The sequence below is a fragment of the Neovison vison genome, chromosome 2 (assembly GCF_020171115.1).
Source record: "Neovison vison isolate M4711 chromosome 2, ASM_NN_V1, whole genome shotgun sequence".
NCBI classification, from domain to species: domain Eukaryota; kingdom Metazoa; phylum Chordata; class Mammalia; order Carnivora; family Mustelidae; genus Neogale; species Neogale vison.
The window spans coordinates 227,664,221-227,688,365 of NC_058092.1; the positions used below are offsets into that span (position 1 = coordinate 227,664,221).

Here is a 24,145-nt window from a genome sequence, read left to right on the forward strand (position 1 = left end):
ACAAATGAGTCAAGGATTAAAATATTTTACAGCTTATAAATCATGAAAGATGTTCAATAACAGTACATTAATAAAAAAAATCTTTAAATGTAAACATAAAAACATTAAATGCCGCTCTTGGATCAGTCAACTGTTTATGACAAATGAATTTTTTCTTAGAACAGGTGGTTGTCTTGTATGGTCTGAGATTAGAACCTAAATTAATCTGAGGCTGGCAGCTAGCTCACCTGCAGGCCTGGTCTCAACCCTCGCCTCCTGCACCTACCTTCCGTGGTTTCCTCTGCCATCTTCCCCTCATTAATATCTCCCTCATAACTAGGAAAGGAAAGGAAATGCGTGAGCCAATTCTGGTAGTCTTTGGACGAACTTGAGCAGAGTTTTGCTGAAAGCGGTTCAGACTACAAGTTCTAGTTGAGGATTCTGAACTGGCTGTGACTTTAATGCCCTGAGCTCTCGGTTCCCCATCCACAGTCGGCTAAGCAGGTGTTTGGCACTGATGTCTCCACGGGGAAAACAAACAAAAACAACAACAACAAACAACTCCAACCCTACAACTTTTGCCAGTGTTCAGATGGCTCTGAATCCATTTTATGTGGTGGTTCCTGTTCTAGCCCTTTTTCCACTGAGGAATTAAAAACCAATAAAATGCTCTCCTGCTGGATTCTCTCTGTCCTACCACCCTTATTTTCGATGATGTTACTTAAACCTAAGGCATAATGGTGTTTTCTAACTCATTGGCATTTCTAGTAATTGATGCAGGATTTTGTAAGACTTTTAAATTTCATTCTAGATTTCCCTGGAAATGAGAACTCAACCCAGTTTTGACTGTGAAAACAATACAAGCTTTCGTAACTATTGGTGCCCGTTAAATAGATCTGTATTCTCACCTACAGTCATAAGCTGCCTGCTTTTGTCCTATTAAGGTTCATTACCTGGTTTTATATGCAGAGTCAGACTTTATTCTACTACATTCCATAATGCTGCTGTATTCTCTAGTTCTTCTCTATCTCGTATCTTTGACTTCAGATAAAGGCCTCTGTGAGGAGGAGACTGTTGCACTCCTTAACCAAATGTGGAATAGCCACGTCACCACAAAAGAAAGACACTCTGGCATTTTTGCAGGGAGGCCCATAGTCTCAATCAGAATCCCAAATCTTATTGCACAAACCAAAATATGGCATCAATAAATCCATAGTATTTATTATGTATTTACTTTGCATAATGCACTATGCTTAAGACATTCTATTATATTACATTTCATTATACTTGAAGTTAAAATACAAGATGTCCATTTCACCAAAAAAACCCACAAAAAAACAAAAACAAAAACAAACCAAAAATCAAACTAATAAAAACAAACAAAGAAAAAAACTCTCCCTGATTCATAAATTCAGGACTGGCAAGGAAAGTTATATTAACTTAGGATTCTCTATGATAAGTTACCCAAAAAAGGGCAGGGGCATTAGCTCAATGGTTCTCAAATATGAAAGCCCATTTGGAATACCTGGAGGGCTTATTAAAAGAACAGTCTGGGTCCTACCCCCAGACTCTGATTTAGTCTGGTCTGGAAAAGGGCCGGAGGTCATGCATTCTAACAAATTCCCAGGTGACAGTGACATTGCAGCTTTAGGGACAACACTGTAAGAACCAGGGTTCCACACTATTCACCTTTCCTCATCTGGCCGGAGTCAAATATGGTAGAATTTTTATTTCATTATTCTTTTTTATTATAGTAGAGATTGAAAAGACTAATGTATGAAATCAAGCAAACTATGGAATTGATAACCCTTATATTTTCACTGAAATGTATATGTATTTTAGGTCCTTAAAAAAACACATGAAAACACATCGACTCAATACAAATTAAGTACTACTGGCAATTGTCATATGCCTTATGACCTTCACACAGCACAATATTAGGAGCGTAACTGATCTTTGGGACACTGAGCTTTTTGGTTTCTGGGTTTTGTTTGTTTTTTTCTAGGGGTTGTTGGTTGATTTTTAAAGAATTTTAAATACCATATAGTTTTGCTTTTTTAAATAGTTTTTATAGTTTTATAGTTTTTTATAGTTTTATAGTTTTTGGTTTTTTTTTTAAGATTTTGTTTATTTGACACAGAGAGAGAGATAGTACAGGGAGAGTGGTAGGGAGAGGGAGAAGCAGGCTCCCAGCTGAGCAAAGCCTAACATGAGGCTTGATCCTAGGACCCTGGGAACATGACCTGAGTTGAAGGCAGATGCCTAACTAACTGAACCACCCAGGTGTCCCATGTTTTTGTTTTTTAAAAAAAAAATATTTTTTAAAAATTTATTTGAGAGAGAGAGAGAGAGAGCGTGCGCATGAATAGGGAGGGGCAGAGGGAGAGAGAGAAGCAGACTCCCCACTGAGCAGGGTGCCTGAGACGGCTTGATCCCAGGACCCTGAGATCAGGAGTTGAGCCAAAGTCGGACATTTAAGTGACTGAGCCACCCCACAGCCCTGTTTTTGGGGGGACACTAAGGGTTTTAATACAATTTTTGCCAAAAGCGAGACCATCATATATATTGAAAAATTATAATTGCCACAAGAAGGGCACGTAACAGATCCCGAGCTAGCATTCTAAAATGCTTTGAACATAAGAGCAGAGGCCCTTCTACTGGAACCTGGATTTACCTGCACCATTTCCTTCTTAAAAGCAATGGCAGGTGAGGCTCAGGGACAGGCTAATCAGAGAAAGTCTTTGTTCTTTTGCGTAGTAAGAAAATGTAATGAGACCCAGCCTCTTAACTTTTTAAGTGTACAAAACAGTGCTGTTGGCTACAGACACTAGTTTGTACAGCAGAGCTCTAGAATGTAGTCATCTAGCAGAAGGGAAACTTCATACCCATCGATTCCTTCTCAACCCCTGCCAGGGTCCTGAGCTGGGATTCTTACATCCCACACATAGCCCACACACCCCTTGGCCAACACAGTTTATGATTAAACCGGGATTCATTTGTGGGGGAACTAAAACATCCAGAGTCTGAACTGCTCGGACGATGGCTAGATGGTAAATTAGAAATAGTGACTCAAGATGTCGCACACTGGCAGCCCTTGGTTTTGTTTAAAAAAAAAGTGAATTAATTGCCAACACTTGGAAATCGTATTTCATATAGAAATCTGTATTTTCACTTTCTCTAGGAAGATCAGGTTTAGCAACCCTGGACTTATCTTCATTTCCATGTGGCCACATGAGCCTGAGCTGAACAGCTGCTGTCCCCTCTCCAGATTGCACACCCCCCGCCCCGCCCCATTAAGTCCTACTCTGCTATACCTGGCCTGCCTGGTTGTCCATCGTACGTACCTGGCTCTGTTGACTCTGGGGTTTGCAATCCCTGCACTAAGGCTGTTGCACAAATAAGGAGGTTGGCTGGGGACTGCAAGGGACCTGTACACTTGGTCTCCTGCATGCCCCTGTCCCTTGCCAGAGCCTAACAGGATGCAAGTAACGCTCTAATGGTGAAATCTTGATTCTGTTCTAATTCATTAGGAAAAAAAAAAAAAAAACTCGTTTGCAAACTTTGGTACTAATGTTAGTAACAAACTGGACCACAGCTCCCATTTGGCCACAACACATTATCCCTGAAAACCTCTGATAGAGAAATTTGATTCTGTGTTTCCCAGCATCAATTCTGGCTTTTGGGTATGCCTACAAAATGATGAAACCATTGAACGTCAAACGAATTTTAGGGTGTAAAGAGTAAAAGAATAGAATCAAGACTTTCTAGTTCATGTAATTACGAATGTTTCTAAAAATGTTGCTTCTAGGGGCCCCTGGGTGGCTCAGTGGGTTAAAGCCTCTGCCTTTGGCTCAGGCTGGGTCCTGGCATCGAGCCCTGACTTGGGCTCCTTACTCAGAAGGGAGCCTGCTTCCTCTTCTCTCTCTGCCTGCTTCTCTACTTGTGATCTCTATCAAATAAATAAATAAAATCTTTAAAAAAAAGTTGCTTCTAAGTAAAAATTTGAAAGCATGACATTTGCGTTACCATGTAAAATTATTTGGGGAAAAAAATGCAGAATGCTAGGCATCCAGGTTACAAGGCCATTACCTTGAAAAAGTGACATTTCTGAGACAGGTGTTGTGTTACAACAAATCCTACAGGGGAAATGGCCACTTTAATATGTCCCTATTCTCAAATTACCCACAATATCTCTGTCTCAGTAGACTAAGGAATTACAAACCTGGGGAGAGGCAGAAAGGGGAACAATCTAGAGATACACCGGGGGAAGTACAGGGATGTGTTAAATGGGCCCCCCAAAACGGAGAGCAGTGAAAAACATTAAGACTTTCTAGCCTGCCGAGAAAGCCCTTGCTCCAAATGTGTATTTGTGTCCAAAAACCTACTGCATCCGGATCGCGTCTCCCAGTCTGCGGTAACGCTGCGGCCCGAGACACTGCCATCCGCGCACAGCCACACCGCCGCTGTCCTGGTCCCGTTCCATGCCTCCCTCCCACAGCCAACATGGGACGGGCAGGTGCAGCCCTGCCCTGCTGAGCTGGGAGGGTGCGACGGGTGTTGACGAGTCACTTCTGAGTAAAATGGACGATGAGAAGTGGTGACAAATGCTGTGGGTTTGTCAACTTGATTCTTGAGTTTCACCCATCGATTGTTCATTCGTTGTCTTACATTTCCTCTGAACCCCTAAATGGTCCTTCGCTTACAGGGTTGCTTCGAGGAATAAAGGAAATAGTGCATAAATAGGAAGCATTTGGGCTTGGCCTTAGCCTCCATCGAAATACTCAAATGTCATGCTCTACCCAAACCACAAGCTCCAGCCCTCTGAAGGCGGGCATCCACACCTGTCGAAGAATGTCCGGTCTCGGGTGCTTGGAAACCACTCTCTGACTTTTCAGAACTACTTGCACAGTGACCTGAGCTTGTAGGTCTTACAATACGTTTGCTGTGATACACCAACCAAGAGGCATCCTAAGTATTGTTCAAAGACAAGCAGGACTCATGTACGAATGTGTGCGTCGTATAGTCTTCTCTGCGTTAAGAACGTACAACAACTGAATTAAGATTAAACACTTTAATCAACTATAATAAATTGATAATTATATATTATATAAAAATTCTGATTCATGCATCAGATTACATAAATTATACAACTGTCACATTATGCAATGCTTACAGACTTTTGGGTTTGTACCTGTAAAAATGTACACAAGTTACCAGAGCATTTTACTTAATAGGATGTAATACTCTTCAGTTATAAATAATGCTTGTGTCTTTCAAGTACCTGCTAAATATATACATTTCTAGATCTGCAGCATTTTTTTTTGTACCTCAAAATACAAACTGCCTGGAAGATTCAAAGATTAATAGGTCCAACGTATTGTTTTTTATGGACCTCAATTCCATTGTAAGAGTGGAAATTTTCAACACAGAAAATAAATGAAATAAAACGTCAACTCTAGTTTAATGCTTGAAAGCTTCTACACTTCTTATTAAATACATCAGAAAACCCTTCATATGCAGATTAATTAGTTAAGGTGCTACCTATTGCATATTAAATACTTCCAATGATTGCATCTGGATTATTAAAGTTATAAATCTGTGAAAATGGGGGCTTTCGATGGTGCTGACAGACCCTTACATCTCTGTGAACCAGCAGCACTGTGGTCCTTTACCTCTTACTTCAAAGAGATCGAGTGAATGAACATGCTTTATACTTCACTTACACACACACACACACACACAGACACCCTTATATCTATAAGACATATGAGTACATGGACATCAAAAAGTTTCAGCTTGAATTACAAATCCAAAGTAGGTTGCTTCTCCTAAAAAGCTACAGGGGAAAATAAAAGCTCTAGTGTAACAATTACTAGATACATTAAAGACAGCAGTTTTTTAAGATTCTCCTTGCTAAAGAATAAGCACCCTTATGGGGGTGGAAGGAGGGGGGCGGAGAGGGTTCCGAGGATGGAGAAGTAGGTGAAGGAAGGATGTGAGGAAAGCAAGTCTGTCACTAATGAGCTGAATTTTACTTAGGTTTCCATTCATGAAATCCTTTTAAATACAAGGCAACATTTTCACAGCTGGAAAATTACAACAAAATCTTCATTTACTGCCAAAAGCAATAGATGTAGTTATGCATAATCTCTGGATACTACTACGTTCACGGGGGGGGGGTGGCAAAACGAGGTTCTATGCACAATGTAGTAGCAAAAAGCAATACTTGAACGTTTTTCATGAATGGGTGACATGTCACTTTATGTACAATTCTAAGCTATAACCCTGGGATTTGGTAAATGCAGATTGAAGCCTAAGTGGTAAGACAGGGGGTTCAATACTGTCAAAGCCAAATTTTAGAACTGGAAGGGGAATCGGCTGGAAAACAATACTGCTTTGAAAATAACAGCAGAAATACTTTAGTCAGTAACTGAAATAGGTTAGGTCAAGATAGGTTTAGGACAAACATCGGTTCTGTGATTTAAAAAAAAATTCTCTTATGGTGGGAATATTCTTCAGCATGCATTGTTTATGCCTAAAAGCAAAACCTGTCTGTAAGTCTACTGTGCTGCGCATTATTTAATGAGTGCGTATCTTTTATTTCTATGTCTAAACTACTAACAAAATATACCATTAGAATACTTAAAAGTTACATTTTGGAGAAATTAACTGAAGGTGAACTTCTTGGCTTTTTTTCTCCACAATACTAGAAACTTAAACTACTCTGTTTGCTCTTCTGCCCAAACACAGGAAACACTGACATGTTTGCTTGGGAATTCATTTTTACTTTTTTTAGTGTTTCATATTGACCAAATTATGAAAACACATAATAAGTCTGACTCCAGGTCATAAGCGGAAGTTCATAAACATTGGGACAGCACATTTTCAGGCAGTGACAAGTGCGGATTCATTTTCAGCACAATTCTTGTGTCAGGTTGAAAGATAAAAACATTGATTCGGTTATAACCAGATTATTCACGTCTGGTAAGTTTAATCCTAAACACTTCCAACCTGGCAGAGAACCTCTCCTTAGAAATGAACTTCCTCACAAAAAGAATAGTAGTATTTGAACAATACTTTTTAACGAATTCTATTTACATAAAACAAATCCCCAATATAAAACTGGCATCTTGGTTCATTTTATAAAGAATAAATTTGGCCAAAGCATATTAAAATATCTGCAGATAATCTGGCATAATACTGAAAACACATGGATTTTAGTATTTTAAAAAGTGTAAGAAGAGGTTCAGTTATACTAACAGAAAAAAATGCTAAAAATTTCGTAATATTGAATAAAACGCTAACTAAAAATGGCACTGTGTTAAAAAATAATAAGTACTAAGACCTCAAGGAGAAAATAGAATTCTAAACCAGATTTTGAGGTTTAGTACAGAAATTCAGAAGTGGAAAAAAAAAAGCTGGTAAAAGCTACTTTTCCTTCTCCATTTCTCCATTTAAAAAAAAATTATTTGATTTTTTTGTGTTTAGGAAAACTTCCTAGAATTTCAAAACGTATGTTCCCATAGGAAAACTAAGGAAACTCAGAAAATACAAATGAGCAATTTTAGCTCACGAATATATACTTGGCCAAGATATCTGACTCAGAATATTAAAATGAGCAAAACTATTCTATCTGCTTTGTACCGAATTTTCAATAAAGTCTTTGTGGAGAGAAATATTTGACAACAGCGCAGTTCATTAAAAGCCTGGAGAATACAGGTCTCCACATATAGATGAAGTTTTTTTCTTTTAAAACCAGAAACACAGATTCAGTGTTTCATAGAAAACGTATTTCAGATTTTTAAGGGAAAAAATAAGCAGATGACTAGTAATATTTTCATACCATTGTTTTCCACTTTACATTTCAGGCTTATTTTGTACAAATCTATGAAGATAATTCACGGAAGTAATCGATATTTTGGGGGAGAGACTTAAAAGAGCGGACACAGAATTTTGCAATAAACCAATTCTTAAGGGTCCACGTAGAACATGCCAGCGGAGGGCGGTTCCAACAACTCACTCCTCCTTTAGTGACTCTTATTTTGGTTCAAGACCCAAATGCAACCATCTGTTCTGTTATTTACGTAACCTGAAACCACACCGAATTTTTCATTCCTAGAATTTGCCCATTGCTCTGGGTTATCAGGCATCAGACGATCCCCTACTTTTTCCCCCCTCAGAATTCTTTTCAGATCTAACGTCCTAATAATGTCCTTAAAGGCATTCAGAATCTCAACAGAACAGACTACATTAGCTCCCCTTCTACTTGAATGAAACGCAAATGTTAAAAGATGAACTTAAGAAATTTGTACTATTGAGATGCTAGTAAATTTTCCTTAAATATGTCATGCCTAAAAAAAGAAAACCAAAAAAACTTGGAATCATTCTTTTTAGAAAAAGAGCAAACATCTGATGCTGGAATAATATATAGGAGCGGCTCTCACTGTGAAACCAAGATTTGCAAAGTCAAGAGTGATCTGAAGCAGCTTCCCTACAACAAACTGTACTAGTAGCAATGATGGCTTGTTTTTGCATTGATAGAGCACACACGGATTTCCAAATTAAGAAACTGGTATCCAAATTTTAGAGGCAATCAGCTGTTTTTAAATGTTCTAAAAACACATGTATATGTGAGGTATATGCATGTATTTTATATACAAAGATATATGAACATATATTCATGTACATATATATGCATATAAAATGTGAACTTTTTTTAGTGTTTATAATAAGCAGTATTCCTGCAGCTAAGTCAGTCTACAAACTGACTTCTAAGAAACCAGCCCCAGCATCGATTCTGCTTTATGAGCTCTAGTCCTGAGGAATAAGAAGTCGCCTACTTCTGAAGTGATCCCTAGGCCTACGGCAGGTTAGGAGGCTGGCGCCGGCACCTCAATGAAAATCCTAAGGAACTGCTAATTCATTAAGAATCTGGCCCATTTTCACTTCAAATGTTTAAATTATTTAGCTCACTTCAAAGGTCACTCTTGATGGTCCCTGCTAATATTTACAGGTAAAGTAATTTTTCGCAACGGAGTAGAGTATATAATGAAGCCTGATAATGTAGTTTCTTGCAGTACCAAGATTTTCTTCTTTTTCTCTTTCTTCTTTCCTTTTTGCCCCAATCACAAATGCAGTACTCCTGGCTGATTAACTGTTGGCGAATTTGCCAGCTTTCCGGGACGGTTCGTACGGCACTCTGAGAATACTGGGGGTCTCCTCCATGACCCTCACGAGGAGGTTGTCGATGTAGTCCTCGAGTTCCCTGATGTGGGTGTCTTTCCTCCGAAGGAGCTCTTTGTGCTTCACTAGCTCCTGGAGGACCTCCTCGTAGGTCAGACCACGATACCCTGCCGTGGCATCAAAAGGATTGCTGTCCTGGAACAGAAAAGATGGGTCACTTTAGGAGACAGAATGTGGGGGACAAATTCAGAATTATTTTGAACAACTTTTGATTTTTCAAACCCTGACCAAGTTTTTTCTGTGTCCGTGGTTAGAACCAATGTGACCGTTCGTACTGCAGCTACTGAGTCCTGAGGCAAGAAGTAGGGCAGATGCACCAAACCATTGACTGTAATTCTAAATCCTGCTAGAATCATTTTTTTTTTTTAAAACACTGTGGACAATGTCCTAATATACGGAATTGACCATATAATTTAGGATCAAGAGATAAAATGTTCTATACCAGATATAACTAAAATAAATTTAAACTAAAGCTCTCTAAGAGTTTACTTGGAAAAACTCTTAAGAAGCTACTGGAAACTATTCCTTTGGACAATGGCTTCGTCCTCTTGGAATCGCTTCCAACAAACTGTGGTTTAATGTTATGACTTCGGCTTTTTATTGAAGAGGGCTTCAAGCAGCAGCAGTATCAAGTGTGCTTCTCCGCTTTGCTACGAACTGTTCAAGGCCTCCAGCATTAATCAATGAGCAGCCTTGGGAGAAGCCCCATAGGGGTAACTTCTGTTTTAATTTAGAGGCAAACGGAGCTTTTTCCCCCTGAGGAACCAGTCTATTTCCTCCTCCTAGTGCTAATCCCCACATAACTTATTTCCCTTTTTGCCCTGGTCATTGGGAAACTCAGAATTCAGCTACAATCATGTGAAGGAACACTGAGGATCAGTGTATCTGTGTCCCTGCATTTCACTCACTTACTTATTTTGCTAACCTTATTCTATCGGTATTCCTTTTTATACAAAAATAATATAAACAAATAGAAAAAGACACTGATTTAATTCATTTTTACTACAAGGCACTCAAATAGTAAAAGAAATATATTTGTCGGAAATTTCATCAAAACAGCACTGGAACATCATCTACAGCGTCTAGGATTTAGATTTCTCGTCATATAAACACCCAAATATAAAGCAGCAACCTTTATGCTTTTTTATACATAGTTCTAGCCTTAAAACTCAACAGCTTAGAAATGGTTTTTATCACTTTCTTTCAAAACATTTCCATTCAGCTTTAAGGAAAATAAACTAAGACTGAGGAAACAGGCCTTGCTCCTGAGGACTACCTGTTTCTAATCTATTCCGCGGAGGATGGAGAACAGCGACTGGAAGGTAAATGCGAAAAGGCTTTTCTCCCTTTTTTTTATTTCATTGGATTAAATTTGTCTTTACTCATTTTCAGGATCGACTTAAATTTGATATATGTCTCGCACTCATGAGGAAAGCGAAAGTGTAACTTTTAGCCTCTCCCCCTCCAGACACCCCAACTCTGCCATCCAGAGAAACACCTGAAGAGCAGGTGGCAGTTGGATGCTCCTGTTCCCGGTCACTTCCTTCTCAAGCAAAAAGGGAAAAATTCAGGGTCGGAAACTGCTCCAAGCTCATGGACTCTGTCGCGTTTTATAGAGGAGAGAGAGCTCACGCCAGGCCTTCAGAGACTCGGCCAAGCAGAAATGGTAACAGGCAAGCAATGGGCTCTGCTTGTTTAAAGGCGGAAACCGGGCTGAAGGCACAGGGGGCTGGACCGCAGGTGATCGGGGAGGACGGGCGCCGGAAACCAGGGGCAGGGCAGAGCGCGGAGAGGCTGCGATCGGAGTTCCGACCGACTGTCAAGGATGCTGGATTCTTGCAAGGGAAAACGGGAAGCCACGAAGGTTTCTAAACAGGGGCAGGATACGACTGAAGTGACCTTCTAGGACAATTAAAATGGCGGCAGTGGGGAGGCTCATTTGGAGGGGCTGAGATTCCGTGTAAAGCAGCTGAAATGTTCAAGACAAGTGAATAAGAGCCTCCGCTAGATGAACAGCATGAACAGAGGGGAGGCCAGTGGAAAGTGAGCTTCCATTCTGTATTTAAAACAACTTACTTTAGCATAAGAAACCGGGGACAGATAAAACTTCAGCAGCTATACTACCTTTGTCCCTAAAAGACATTTAAAAATATTGCTTTACCACAACTCTGGAGACAAGTGTTGGTTTACTTTTCTTCTCTCTCTCCATCTTCTGTAATAATAAGAGTATACACACGACTCCCCCCCCAACACACTCTCATGTATTTACTCATTTTTTTAATTGGTCACGAACAGTTTAGCAATATCAACCTTACAATTTCCTAACCACACTCTTACTAAACATTTATTATATTAAGCAAATTTCTATAGAAAACATAAGATACAGTATTGAGGTTTAAGTATATTTTTTAAATGAATTAAAAATAAGCTAACTTTCTTACTGTAACCCAAGTAATTCTGCCTAGATTTGAGAGTGATACCGGCCTAGGCCTCACTTAAATGAGATGTTCTCCACGGTTCCTTTCAACTCTAAAATTTCCTAGTCTATAAAGTAATTTGTTTTCTGAACTGCATTTTAGAAAAGTAGTAACATCCAACTAATGTGATTTCATTTATCTAATAAAACATATACTTAAAAACACGTGTTCTTGTGCGAATTGCATGGGTTAATGAAATCGACTAAATGGGTTTCATTACTGACTAGCTGACTGTTTTGTTTTCTTGGTTTAACAAAATAACAGCATCTCTCTAATCTTAATCAAATTATACATATATGAACTCATTTCTCCAAACTAATTAAGTGATGATATTCAGTTAGAAAATCATTTATATTGTTATATTTAACCACATCAGCCTACCAGATAATGTAATTACAAGTTTTTTATAAACATTTCTCTAAAGACAATGATGAAAGACATGTTGAAAAATTCAATGCCATGATATGAATCAATCTAACAATTTAATCTTTCAAAATAATTAATCATCATCCCAAGATACTGTTCAATGCTTTAAAGTCATGATCTAGAGTAGAAAAGCCATTCTTTTATTTGGCTTATCCCCCTGCCACCATGACCATCTAATACTTATGTACAGTCAGATTTCCTGGAAATACATTTCTGACCTTTTCAATATATTTTCCATTTATCCTTTTATATGAAAATTTTCCCCCAAATTTCTGCATCAAGTTTCTAGGCAGGAAAACATCTTAGAAACACATGTACTATAAACTATATTCTGGAAAAGAATATAAAATAATTAAAAACAGTTTTGTGCTTAGTTTCAGGTTTTATCCCATATTTGAAAAGCATTTAACCCCCCCAATTTCAGCCATAAGATTCTCAAATTTGACTGATATACTCAATACATGTGTATAGATCTGTGTCTCCTTTTGTTGTTGACATAGTTCCCCCCAAAATAATAAGGATTAATATTAATCAATATAATAGGATATTAAATAATTTTCTGGTCACAAAAATTATTTTGCTTGAAAAGGAAAACTCTCAGGCAAATACAAAAATTGGTTGTTTTTCCAAAAGATAGTCTAATACTGTCCTTGGAAAAACTTCTAAAACTGAGAAACCTCCAAACTGGTAGAGACTCGCGTAACCCACAGTGGGACTCCGGACTACTTAATATTTACTCCCGGGGCTCCACACAGATAGCACATGTGTTCTTAGGATGTCTTCTTATATTGCAATTTAATGTAAATTTGTCTTCTCTCTTCCCCTTTCACGACCAATCCTTTTGTCATTCCCACCCAACCTCTGTTCAAAATTTCCACATGCAGGTATCAGCAAATAGGGAGTGGGTGAGAGATCAGCAGAATTATCACACGAAGTTTCCCGATCGGAATTTTAAATAGCAGACTTGTACAAAAGACTTTGGAGAATTCCTAGTGATCTATTTTTACTTCGCAGAGAGCCTCGCCTTTTAAACTAGGAAATGTATATTTTTTGCAATATTTAAATTTCAACAAAAGCAAATTATCAGGACTCAAAATAACTGGAGATTTAAAGAAAGGTTGTCCTGGTAACCAAATATTGGTGGGGCTCTAACTGACATCCAAGGCAGCTCGAGGAGAGAGAGAGAGATAAGAGGAAGGCTTGGCATTCTCTGATCATCTCATTATTGTTCTAATGAGGAACTTTGCTCTGGGAATATCATCTCAGCTACTTTCACATCTTTTGTCCTACTGCCTTCATCTCCCTTTCAGTTCTTAATTAGGCCTTAAAGAGCTCACACTGCCCTTTCAACTGGCTACTGGTCCTGTTTAAACACTGCGCTTTCACAGACAGGTGTTGGCAACAGCATGGAAGACATACAAACTTAATTACAAAATACTACGTCCAGAAGGGGGAAAAAATAACTTGGTGGATGGCTATTATCGGAGAACTTAATGTAAATTACTTCAAACATCTTATAATCTTCAACACAAAAATCGTTCAAATACTTTCCCTCAAGAACGCTCGCTAGAAGGATGCGCTGGCTCCTCTTAATTGTATCCTGCAGTAAATTAACAACACCTAGTAATCCTTTCACTGTCATTTAGAATAGTTAGTATTCTGGAGAAAAATAATCACACATCAAGGATTCTTTTATCACCTTTAAATCCTTTAACTAAAACAATTTTCACATTTTATTTCTTTAAAGAATTCTAAGGATGCTTTTACAGCAATAAATTACAAGATTGGGAAAAGTACATTTACAAGCACAGAGAAATTGTAATTAAGGTTACTTAATAAACAATAGCTGCACATTCGATCGATTTTTTGATGTTGCATTTTGTTTGAGATTAAGTAACTGCCTGATAGAATTCATTTTACTATCTGATCAAAGGCTGGCTTCATATATTCTGACATTTCTCACCAGACTGCCATATTCTAAAGACTTGAGTATTTATGAAACATCAAAACTTATAAATCATTTGCATAAAACAGCAAAAATGCAGTACAAAGTCCTCAGTTTCTACAATGTTTTCTACAATTCTAAGTACAAATGACTACATTTAAAATGGTTTATACACCAAGCCACACTGTCTTCTAGGCGTATCACATCACAGAAAATTGTGATATGTTATTGCTTTAAAAAATTCTTATTATACATCTGGATCACACACATTAAGGGCAGATGGTTCAAACAGCAACCACCAGCCTTTTGGAATAAAGACTCTATTTCTGTTATTCAGTGAGAATTCAGTTTTCTACCAAGAACATGTGCCCATATTTTTGTAAAGTAACTTACTCTCTAGGTCTGATGCATTTAGAATTAATTGACTGAAGATGCAGTGGAACTCGGAACAGAGAGTCAAATCTGGACTTCAAATAATAACAAAATGAAGTTAAGATATCTGAACGGTCCTTGCAAAATCTGTGAGTTAATCTGGCTGGTCGCTTCCAAGCCTGTTAATATATTTTGGTTTTGGGGGCGCCTGGGTGGCTCAGTGGGTTAAAGCCTCTGCCTTCGGCTCAGGTCATGATCTCGGGGTCCTGGGATCGAGCCCCGCATCGGGCTCTCCACTCAGCAGGGAGCCTGCTTCCCCCTCTCTCTCTGCCTGCCTCTCTGCCTACTTGTGATCTCTCTCTGTCAAATAAATAAATAAAATAAAATATATATATATTTTGGTTTTGTTTGGACTAAGAAAGTAAGTGTCCTAAAGGTCCCTTCAAAGCCTCTCCCAGTTAACTAGACCTCTTGCCAGGATGCTTTCCTTATTGTTAATAAGGAAGTTTTATTCTTTCTTTGATTTTGCCACAACAACAAAAACTTGTTCATTTTCTCCACATGCTCTTATTTCCTAACTATAATGTTGACCTTGACATATAGCTTTCACATCCATTTTAAAACAATCTGTAAACAAAATATGTGGATTCTAAATTGGCTTCAATGAGAATGATCATATTTGCTTGAACTTCTACAGATCATAAAGTCACACCCTAATCATATATTTAAAGACAAAGCTGGAATTTTGCTTTTCTTCTTTCTCTCCAGATCGCCACATTAAACTATAATCCAAAGGTAATTGGGGGATTCAGGATGAAGGTCTTTTTAAAAATGTGTACCAGACAGAAGGCAGGCTTGTGGCTTCTTTTCCCGTAATGCACTAACCCCTCTATAACTTACCGGGATTTTCCTGAGCTCCTCATTACTTGTCGGATTCATATGAAAACTAAGGAACAAAAGACAAACACTAATGTTAAAAGTGTATTGCACAGTCCACGTGGTTGAGGAAACATAAAACAGAACCTTTCTAACCAACACTGCAACATCCTCAATGGCGTGGATAAATGAAACTTAACCCAGGATGCAGGAGAAAAACAATATTTACTCAACATTGTAAAGCACCTACAATTTTAAACCCTAAAGGAAAACCCTTCAGTTATTATCAGAACTGAAGAACTGTACCTCTAAATGTATAGTTTCTAAAAATCTTTAAACTTGAGTGATTTTATCACTTACTATTCACTTTATACACATACACTCACCTGAGGCTCTTCTGATATAAACTGTGGAGAATTCAATAAATTTTAGTTGGAAAGACTGTAGAATGCCAGAGCTAAAGCCATCTTTAAAAAAAAATTATACAGGCATTAGAAATATTAACTTTTAAACATTATCCTATCAATGAGAATGAGTTCAGAGTTGTAAGAACTATTTCTGTCATTAATGTGATTTCTAAGTAAGTGATCTTCAAAATTTCAATATCCAAATGGACCAAAACAAGATGGATTTCTTCCAGGTGGAGAGTAAGAGAACATCACAGCTGAATGCTGTAATCACTTTCTTCTTTGAAACGTGTCCATTAGGAAGGGACTGCAACCAAAAAGAGGTGAAACTTCAAAGCCATCTGATGAGTAAATATTTCATCATTGCTATTCAAGTTTAACTTTCACCCAGCACTTAAGAGTATTGGACATTAGAGCCTCTACAAAGCCTTACTGTCCTAGGAACCTTTTTATCCCCCTCCTCCCTCCAAAAATACTTAACTGTAAAATTGCATTGGTGGTTCAGTGGTAGAATTCTTGCCTGCCAAAAATACTTAACTGTAAAATAGACATTTTTTTTCATTATCTGTGTTTTATCAGCCAAATAATTGGGATCCTCTGAAGAAATTCACTCCTACAACTTCAGGTGGTACACACGAAAAGTCTGAACACTGGCTATAACATGTGGACAAACTCTATTGCTACAGGCACATGTCCCAAGCTATAAACCCATGCGGCACACTTGTGTTTCTGGATTGAGAGAAGGCCTCACACGTCCAACATTTCATTTGTGTGACTAAGATTCCTAGTATGAGCTTCCCCAACTGATGACTGACCTTTTCTAGCAGAACTCCTGTGGATAAATTTGAGAACTTCAGTAGAGCTGGGTGACATGGTGGAGAAGATTAAAACATATTTTAATTACCCACAAATGAACACCGCAGCAACAGGCTAATGCAGCTGATCCACTTTCTCATCCACAGTCTTTATGGTGTTCTGGATGGTTTCAGACTAGCGTCAGTGGACCAGCAAAACCCTCAAGAGCCTGACCAAAGAGTGGCTTAAAAGAAATTAACAAAAACAAAATCCAAAAGCCATGATCATACGGCACACACAGGCCTGGAGAGCTGCAGGAGCAGCTGTTAACACATGGGGTCCCCGTCCTCCCCGATTTGGAGTCCAAGGCAGTCAACGTCAGGTTAGTCTTGGAGGGCTAAGTCAAAGAAAGGCCAAAGTCAAGGAAAAAGGAGGATTTAAGAGTACACAGGTTTGGCAGAGAGAGAAAGAGCAAGCGTGCGTGCTCTGAAGACAGACGTGTGGCCTGGGGCTGCGAGACAGCAGGGCCATTGCAGGACACGGAAGAGACCAGAACACAAGGCTGTGCGGAAGCAGCAGCCCTGAGGGCTCTTGATGCAAAAGATGGGGTTCTCGGAGCCGATCCCTTAGAGAAGCGGGCAAGTTTCTGACAATTTCAATCTTTCATAAATGCTATTGAGACAGTTCGCATCCGGTAGCATACCCCACAGTGTTACGGTTGACAACGACGACGACTTTATGAACATCACGAGCAGTATTATGACTATACAAATGTCATCCTGTGTCTCAGGAAGAAAGCACTGAACTGAGAAACGGAACTGCCGGCATTATATTTATTGTAATAAAGATTTTTTTCCAAAAACAGACACGGAGGACACAGATTTTACCCAAATCACAAAACTATCGGTGTGTAATATCCAGGAGCTTTGGCCTGTGGAGCCCAAGTGAGACTGAGTGGCGGCCGGAAAAATGTCTGCGATCCTTAAAAATGCTGAAATCACAAAGGTCGCCTCCGGGAAGGGGCAAGGGTGTCGTGTGCAGCCAGCCCGGCTGCCCCCCCATGGCTGCCAGCAGTGTGCAGAGCCGAGCCAAGGGACAGGGCCCTCGCCCGGGGCATTGTCTGCAATCCAAAGGCACGGCCCCTCCCTTGTGGCCGGCTTTATTTTCACACACTGACGTGTCAAACACACGACACACTCAGTCATTCATGGCCGCCTTTCTTGATCTGTCCTGAAGGGGGGAAAAAAAGAGTTAACTGAACTGGACTGAATTAGCTTGGTGAAAAATAAAATGTGTCTATTTATGGAAGTGTGGCACCAATTTGTGTCATCTTTCTCTTTGGACTGCTGTCCTCCTGTCAGACAAGATACTGCACAATGCGGTCTGACTGCTCACTGAGCTGCTGACAGGTTAAGGGAAATGGCGTTTTTAATCAGGTGTAAGAGAGCCATGCTCCTACCCAAGAAGTCTATACAAATTTCAACTTCGTGATTAGAGAAAACTAATTTTCTAAGTCAAAGCCGGAAGGAGTTTGAGGGTGACTAAGAAATTTAAAGCAAATTTTAAGCTGATGGAAATATTTTAAATTTGCATTTTCCAAAATATTTTAAGCTAAGAAGGTGTTTTGCCTGAACATTCTAAAGTTTTTGTCAAAGTTTATTTTTAACCTCCTGATTATTCTCCAAATTTTAAAGACTTTCCCAAGTAAACTCTATTTTACAATTTTAAATGAATACTGTTCAAATATATTTCAAGAAATCATTAGTGTCTCTTCTATAACGTCACTTATCAGTTTATTGTGAAGTTTAAGTACCGAGTAAGGAAATAATTGGTGAGAACTTGAAACTGTCCTAAAATAGCTGCTACGGACCAGCCTTCCACAGAGAGGCCACAAAGGGCAACCAACCTTTACAAAGTGATAAAACTAACCACTGCACGAATCACTAAGGCAGCTGGCTGCATTCATTTTCTTCTTTGTCCTTCCTTTTCTCTAACAAATATACTCTTTGAGAGCAAGAGTACCTAAGAAAGAGTAGAGACTATTGAGAGTGAAACGTAGAAAGTCCTTGTCAAGAAAAAAACCCAAAATCCCCACTGAAGAACAAAGCTGAGTAACGATTTGTTAGCATCAGACAATGCAAACTGCAAATTCCTGGCTCTTGGACCTTCGATCTTTCAGTGAGAATCACTTAACCACACTTGAAGCTCTTCTGAAGGCATTTATTACTCTGAAGTATTATTACATCTTCCATAATATCTCTTTCCAAGCCCCATTACTGCTGAAATTATAAAGCTAAATGCATTTTTTGGCGTCTACCTTGGCCCATTTTGTGTCTGATAAGGGAATTCAAGCTTTTCGCAAAATCCCGGAGGTGACTCACCTGGCTGGAAGGGGGCGAAGAAGGAAGGGCAGTGTAGCAGAGAAGTAAGTTTTTCAGACACAATTCAATTCCTTATTGTGTAGGGGAAAGAAGTATAACTTTGAACTATCACAGAAGAACTTCTAAGATCATTTGCAAAGGACACTATTCTATTGCTCTTGTTTAACGGTGAGAGTGGGCACTAGAGACCCAGGCTTCCTCTGGTGATAAATGGAGTTGGGAGCAGAGAACTCTAATGTAATGGAAAACTTTTTTTTTTTTTTGTGATCTCTCTCTCTCTCTGTGTCAAATAAATGAATAAAATCTTTAAAAAATAATAATAATAATCCCACTACTTAACATAAATATTTTTTAAAATATAGCTATACTTTTCAAAACAAAAAACACTTAGTGAGAAGATCATTGTTTTGCATTTTGGCTAATCTCTCAATGTATGAATTACGAGAAGACGGCTAGATTCTCATATCTCCTTCAACATTCATTCTGTTGTGATATGTAGTTTAAAGTATGTGAAGAAAATGTGGCCCCACACATATGTTATTTGAAAAAGGAGGAAGAGTGTGTATTTTAATAGACATTTCAGATAATTGAGGACACTTTTCTTTGATAATACACTAATACTCAAAAAGTGACAATTTCCTAAAGGTTAGTCATAATGTAGAACCCGAAACCATACATTTAAACTTGTTACAAGAATATCCATTGGTCTATCTTGCATTTTGAGTGGATCTTTAACCAAGCATGATTTTGTAAAATAAAACATGGGTTACTTGGAAAGTATTGTTTCCCTTAGTTATGCAGATCTTCCAAATGTTGACTTTAAAGTATCAGAAAAGAGGAAGAGGAAAAATAACGCAGGGACAGTGAAGGGGCAAGACTGACAGTAAGCCTCGCGACAGCTGGTATTTTACTGACTGGAACGGTGCTGACAGACCCCTCTCAGACCACCTCACATGCTAACTCACTTAATCCTTATAACATGAAGGTTTTGTTTCCATTTATGGCAGCAGAAAGAGGCACAGAGAAGTTAAGAAGCTTACTCAAGGTAACACAGTTATCAAGGGGCAGAGTCAGGATGCCAAGAAAGGCAGCCGGATTCCACACTCCAAGCTCCTTAGCCAGGGGCTGGGCTTCTTGCCCTCATGTGTTCTAAACCCTCAGTCCTGCCCTGAGCTCAGAGAGGGCTCACTTCGGGGGATGCAGGATAATTTCCAGAGGTTTCTCCCAATCAGAAGTGACTAAGAAAAGTCCAAGACGATCTTAAAAGAGGTAGAACACGGGCTGCAAAGCAACAGGTTGGGAAAGAACTGTGCCCGCCATCTTGTTTGCCCTTGCTGCTCCGTCCTCTGCCCCTGCCCGTACCCCAGGAGGCTGACATCTGCAGCGTGCAGTCCTCTGGGCCACCTTCCCCAGTGGCTTCCAGTCACTCTCTGGCCCTGGGAGGCACCTGAAAGACAGTGGGGATGGCAATGGGCGGCAGGGGGCAGGGCATGTATTACCCCCAAGGCCCCCGCTCCAGCCCCCACTCACTGCTGCCTCAGGCCCTCCCCACTGTGCTACAGTTTTAAGCAGTAGCGTAGATCCCTTTGCACCGAACACGGCAGTCCCTTCTAGACACTGCTGGCTTCTGGGGCTACACCTTCCATCCTCCTTCCCTTAATCCCAGGCACCCCTCTGTAAATGGCCTCTTACTAAACGTTCTTGAGTTATCCGTTTGGAGTATGTCATCTGGTTCCGGCTGGGACTCTGTAACTGATACAGGAATATGCAATAAATACCATAAACTATTAACTTCATAATAAAAAGCAGTTAAGGCCAAAGGTTTGTCATATTTATCTACTGAAAAGAAAGAAGAGAGGGCCAAAGAAAAAACAATATCCCACAATTATTCTTATGAATTATCTACACTTCCCTTCTCCCTTCAACTTCTGGCTCTTGCTTTCCAACTGCTTACTTTAACACTCTTTTCTTTCTTCCCAGGATATACACTGTCTTCTACTTTGTAAACGATAATCCACATTTACATGCTGGCCACAAAAAAGTTCCCAGCCTTCATTTAACAACACTTTCCACATTCACAGAGCTAGAGCACTTTATGTTCAGAATTATTTTCGATTTCAAATTACATTATTAAAGACTGCTCTTGTGGTTTTGAAATGGTGTAATTGCTTAAAGTGACTTGAATTTGAATAATACCACCTCATATTTATATACTACTGTACAATTTATAACACATTCCCCAAACTGAATTTCTCTAAACACATTTCCAAAGGAAAAGTAACCAAGGGGGGAATATGGCTAATCATGGTCAGGTCCATTCAATCAAAATCGCATTTGATCCATTTCGTCTCTGATTCCCCCACTTGCTCCCTCTGAGGGACCTCTTTTGTGGACCCACCACCATCCCAATTGTCCCCTCATCTACTGTATTTACACACTTCTCCCCCCAGAGCACGCTGACAACCTGTTACCCCTCCTACGCTGCCCCATTTTTTATTTTGCCAATTTCTAATCCCTCCTGAGTAACCCCTGCTGACTTTGTTACTCAAGCACCTTCTGTAATCTGCAACACATCCCCCACCACCAACACTCACTGCTGCTTTTATAAAGGTCACCAACCAACTATTTTTATCAAAGGCAACAGCCTCATTCTCTTCAATCTCTCAGCTCCATCTGATTCCAATGACTGTCTCTCTTTTTGAGACTCTCTTCTGTGATATCTGGTGGCTGAGATTTTCTCCTATGTTTCTAATTCCTCCTTTTCCTTGTCATCTTTGTCTTCTCACCCCTCCAAGATAGACACTGGGTATTTCTTAAGGTTCTGCTTTCAGACCTCTTTGTATTCTACCTTGGTCATTTCATATTCTTCCCTCCACCTCCCCTGCCAAAGCGATATGGACCAGTGACTGCTCAATCTTCCGTTTTCCACTACAGTTGTGGAATACCTTTGAATACCACCTTTACAAATTGTTTAAAGTCTCAGACTGGATATCCTACCTGTACCTCAAAGTTAGTATGTCCCAGACTAACCATCACCTTCACTTTGATATCAGTTCGATCTGATTTTCCAATTTCTGGCATAACCAAGTATCCTGGTCGCCCAAGGTAAAGCCTTCAGGGATGTACTGGACGCCTGCCTTCATTCAGGTTGAAAGCTTTTGTCTCATCAGTAAGCTGCCAGATTCTCCCCATTCAGCTTCTGGACATGGATCTCTCATGCCTCCTTGCTACTTAGGGTCACTGCTACCTTTCTGATCACAAGACCTGCAGATCACATCAACTGCAGCCCAGACTACTGCCAACAGCTTCTTACCAGTCTCTGCCAGTCCTTCCTTGTCCAATCCAGCCTAAGCAACAGAGCTGGACAGGACACTCTGAAGCTCAAGTCTAACCTTGCATTCATCTGTCAAAAAACTTCTGGCCTTCAACTTCCTCCTTAATAACCAATTTCTTAGCCTGGCTTTCAATCCAATTGGCTTTGACTCAAATTATCTTTCCAAACTTAACTGCTCATCACCTAGTACCCAGGCAAAACCTACTTGCTCCAAAATTTAAAATTTTAATAAGGAAATAAGAGATGCCACCTATTTCAAAAAGTCAGGATCGAAAGAAGGTTCAAAGAAATGAATATGAAATTTTTTTTTATGACAAAGTACTATTCTAATGTAAGGTAAGTAAACCTAGACAGAGACCTTACTTCTTTTTTTTTTTTTTTAAAGGATTTTATTTATTTATTTGACAGAGAGAGATCACAAGTAGGCAGAGAGGCAGGCAGAGAGAGAGAGGAGGAAGCAGGCTCCCTGCTGAGCAGAGAGCCCGATGCGGGACTCAATCCCAGGACCCTGAGATCATGACCTGAGCCGAAGGCAGCGGCTTAACCCACTGAGCCACCCAGGCGCCCCAGAGACCTTACTTCTATCCTTCATAAAAATTAACTCAAGATTGACTATAGGCTTAAGTGTAAAACATAAAGCGTGAAACTCCTAGAAGATAACACAAGAGGAGCTCCAGATGACCTTGGGGATGGTTATAACTTTGTAGATAGAAAACCAAAGGCATGATCCATGAGACAGTGCTCGCTTCGGCAGCACATATACTAAAATTGGAACGATCTATGAGACAAACTGATAAGCTCAATTTCATGAAAAATTTCTGCTCTGTGAAAGGCATTAAGAGAATGAAATACAAGCCACAGACTGGGAGACAGGGTTTACGAAAGCCATCTGATCATGGACTGTTATCCAAAATATACAAACTCTTAAAACTCAACAGTAAGAAAACAAGCAACCCCATGGAAAAATGGGCCCCAAATCTCAACACACAACTTCACAAAGGAAGTGACACAGATGACAATAACCATGGGAAGAGATGCCCCACATTATATGTTGTCAGGGAAATGCAAATTAAAACAATAACAAGGTACCATTACCACACCCATTAAAATGGCCAAAATCCGGAACACTGACAACACCAAATGCCGATGAAGATGTGGAGCTCTCGCTCACTGCTGGTGGAACTGGAAAATGGTACGGCCACTTTGGAAGGTCGTTTGCAGTTTCTTACAGACCTAACCTACTTTTTTTTTTTTTTTTAAAGATTTATTTATTTGTTCGAGAGAGAGAGACAAGAGTGCGTGCAAAGGGAGAAGGAGAAAGAGAAAGTCTTAAGCCGACTCTGTGCTGAGTGAGGAGCCCGATGTGGGGCTATCTCAACCTCAAGATCATGATCTGAGCCAAAACGAAGAGTTGGGACACTTAACAGACTGTGCCACCCATGCTCCCCACTAAACATAAACTCTTAGAATACAATCCATGCACAATGACAATGGCACTCCATAGTATTTACCCAAAGGTTTTGAAAATTATGTCCACCCAAAAACCTACACAGAGCTTTATTCATAACTGCCAAAACTTGGAAGCAACCAAGACGTTCTTCAGCAGGTGAATGGATAAACTATAGTACATACCAACAATGGAATGTCAGTCAGTGCTGAAGAGACGAGCTACAAAGACAAGGAGGAACTTCAGATACATATTACTACGTGAAAGAAGACAATCCGTTAACACAGACTGTATGAGTCCAACTATACGACATTCTGGAAAAGGCAGAAACTATGGCGACAATAAAAAGATCAGTGGTTTTCAGGGTCTGGGGGAAGGGAATGATCATGTGCACAGGCAGTGCACATGGGACTCTGAGGGCAGTAAAATACTCTGTATGATACTGTACAGGTGGACACATGTC

General features: G+C 39.6%; 1 protein-coding gene across 1 annotated transcript in view; it reads right to left on the reverse strand.

The window, feature by feature from the left end:
• Window positions 1-5,035: 5,035 nt before the first annotated feature.
• The window catches only part of RAB11FIP2 (RAB11 family interacting protein 2), a 42,124-nt gene continuing 23,014 nt past the window's right edge, over window positions 5,036-24,145 (reverse strand). The window contains exons 4-5 of the mRNA XM_044240611.1: window positions 15,343-15,388; window positions 5,036-9,357 (exon numbers count right to left, since the gene is read on the reverse strand). Coding sequence (XP_044096546.1) covers window positions 9,130-9,357; window positions 15,343-15,388 — 274 coding nt within the window. The 3' untranslated portion in view covers window positions 5,036-9,129. The remainder of the gene's footprint in view (window positions 9,358-15,342; window positions 15,389-24,145) is intronic.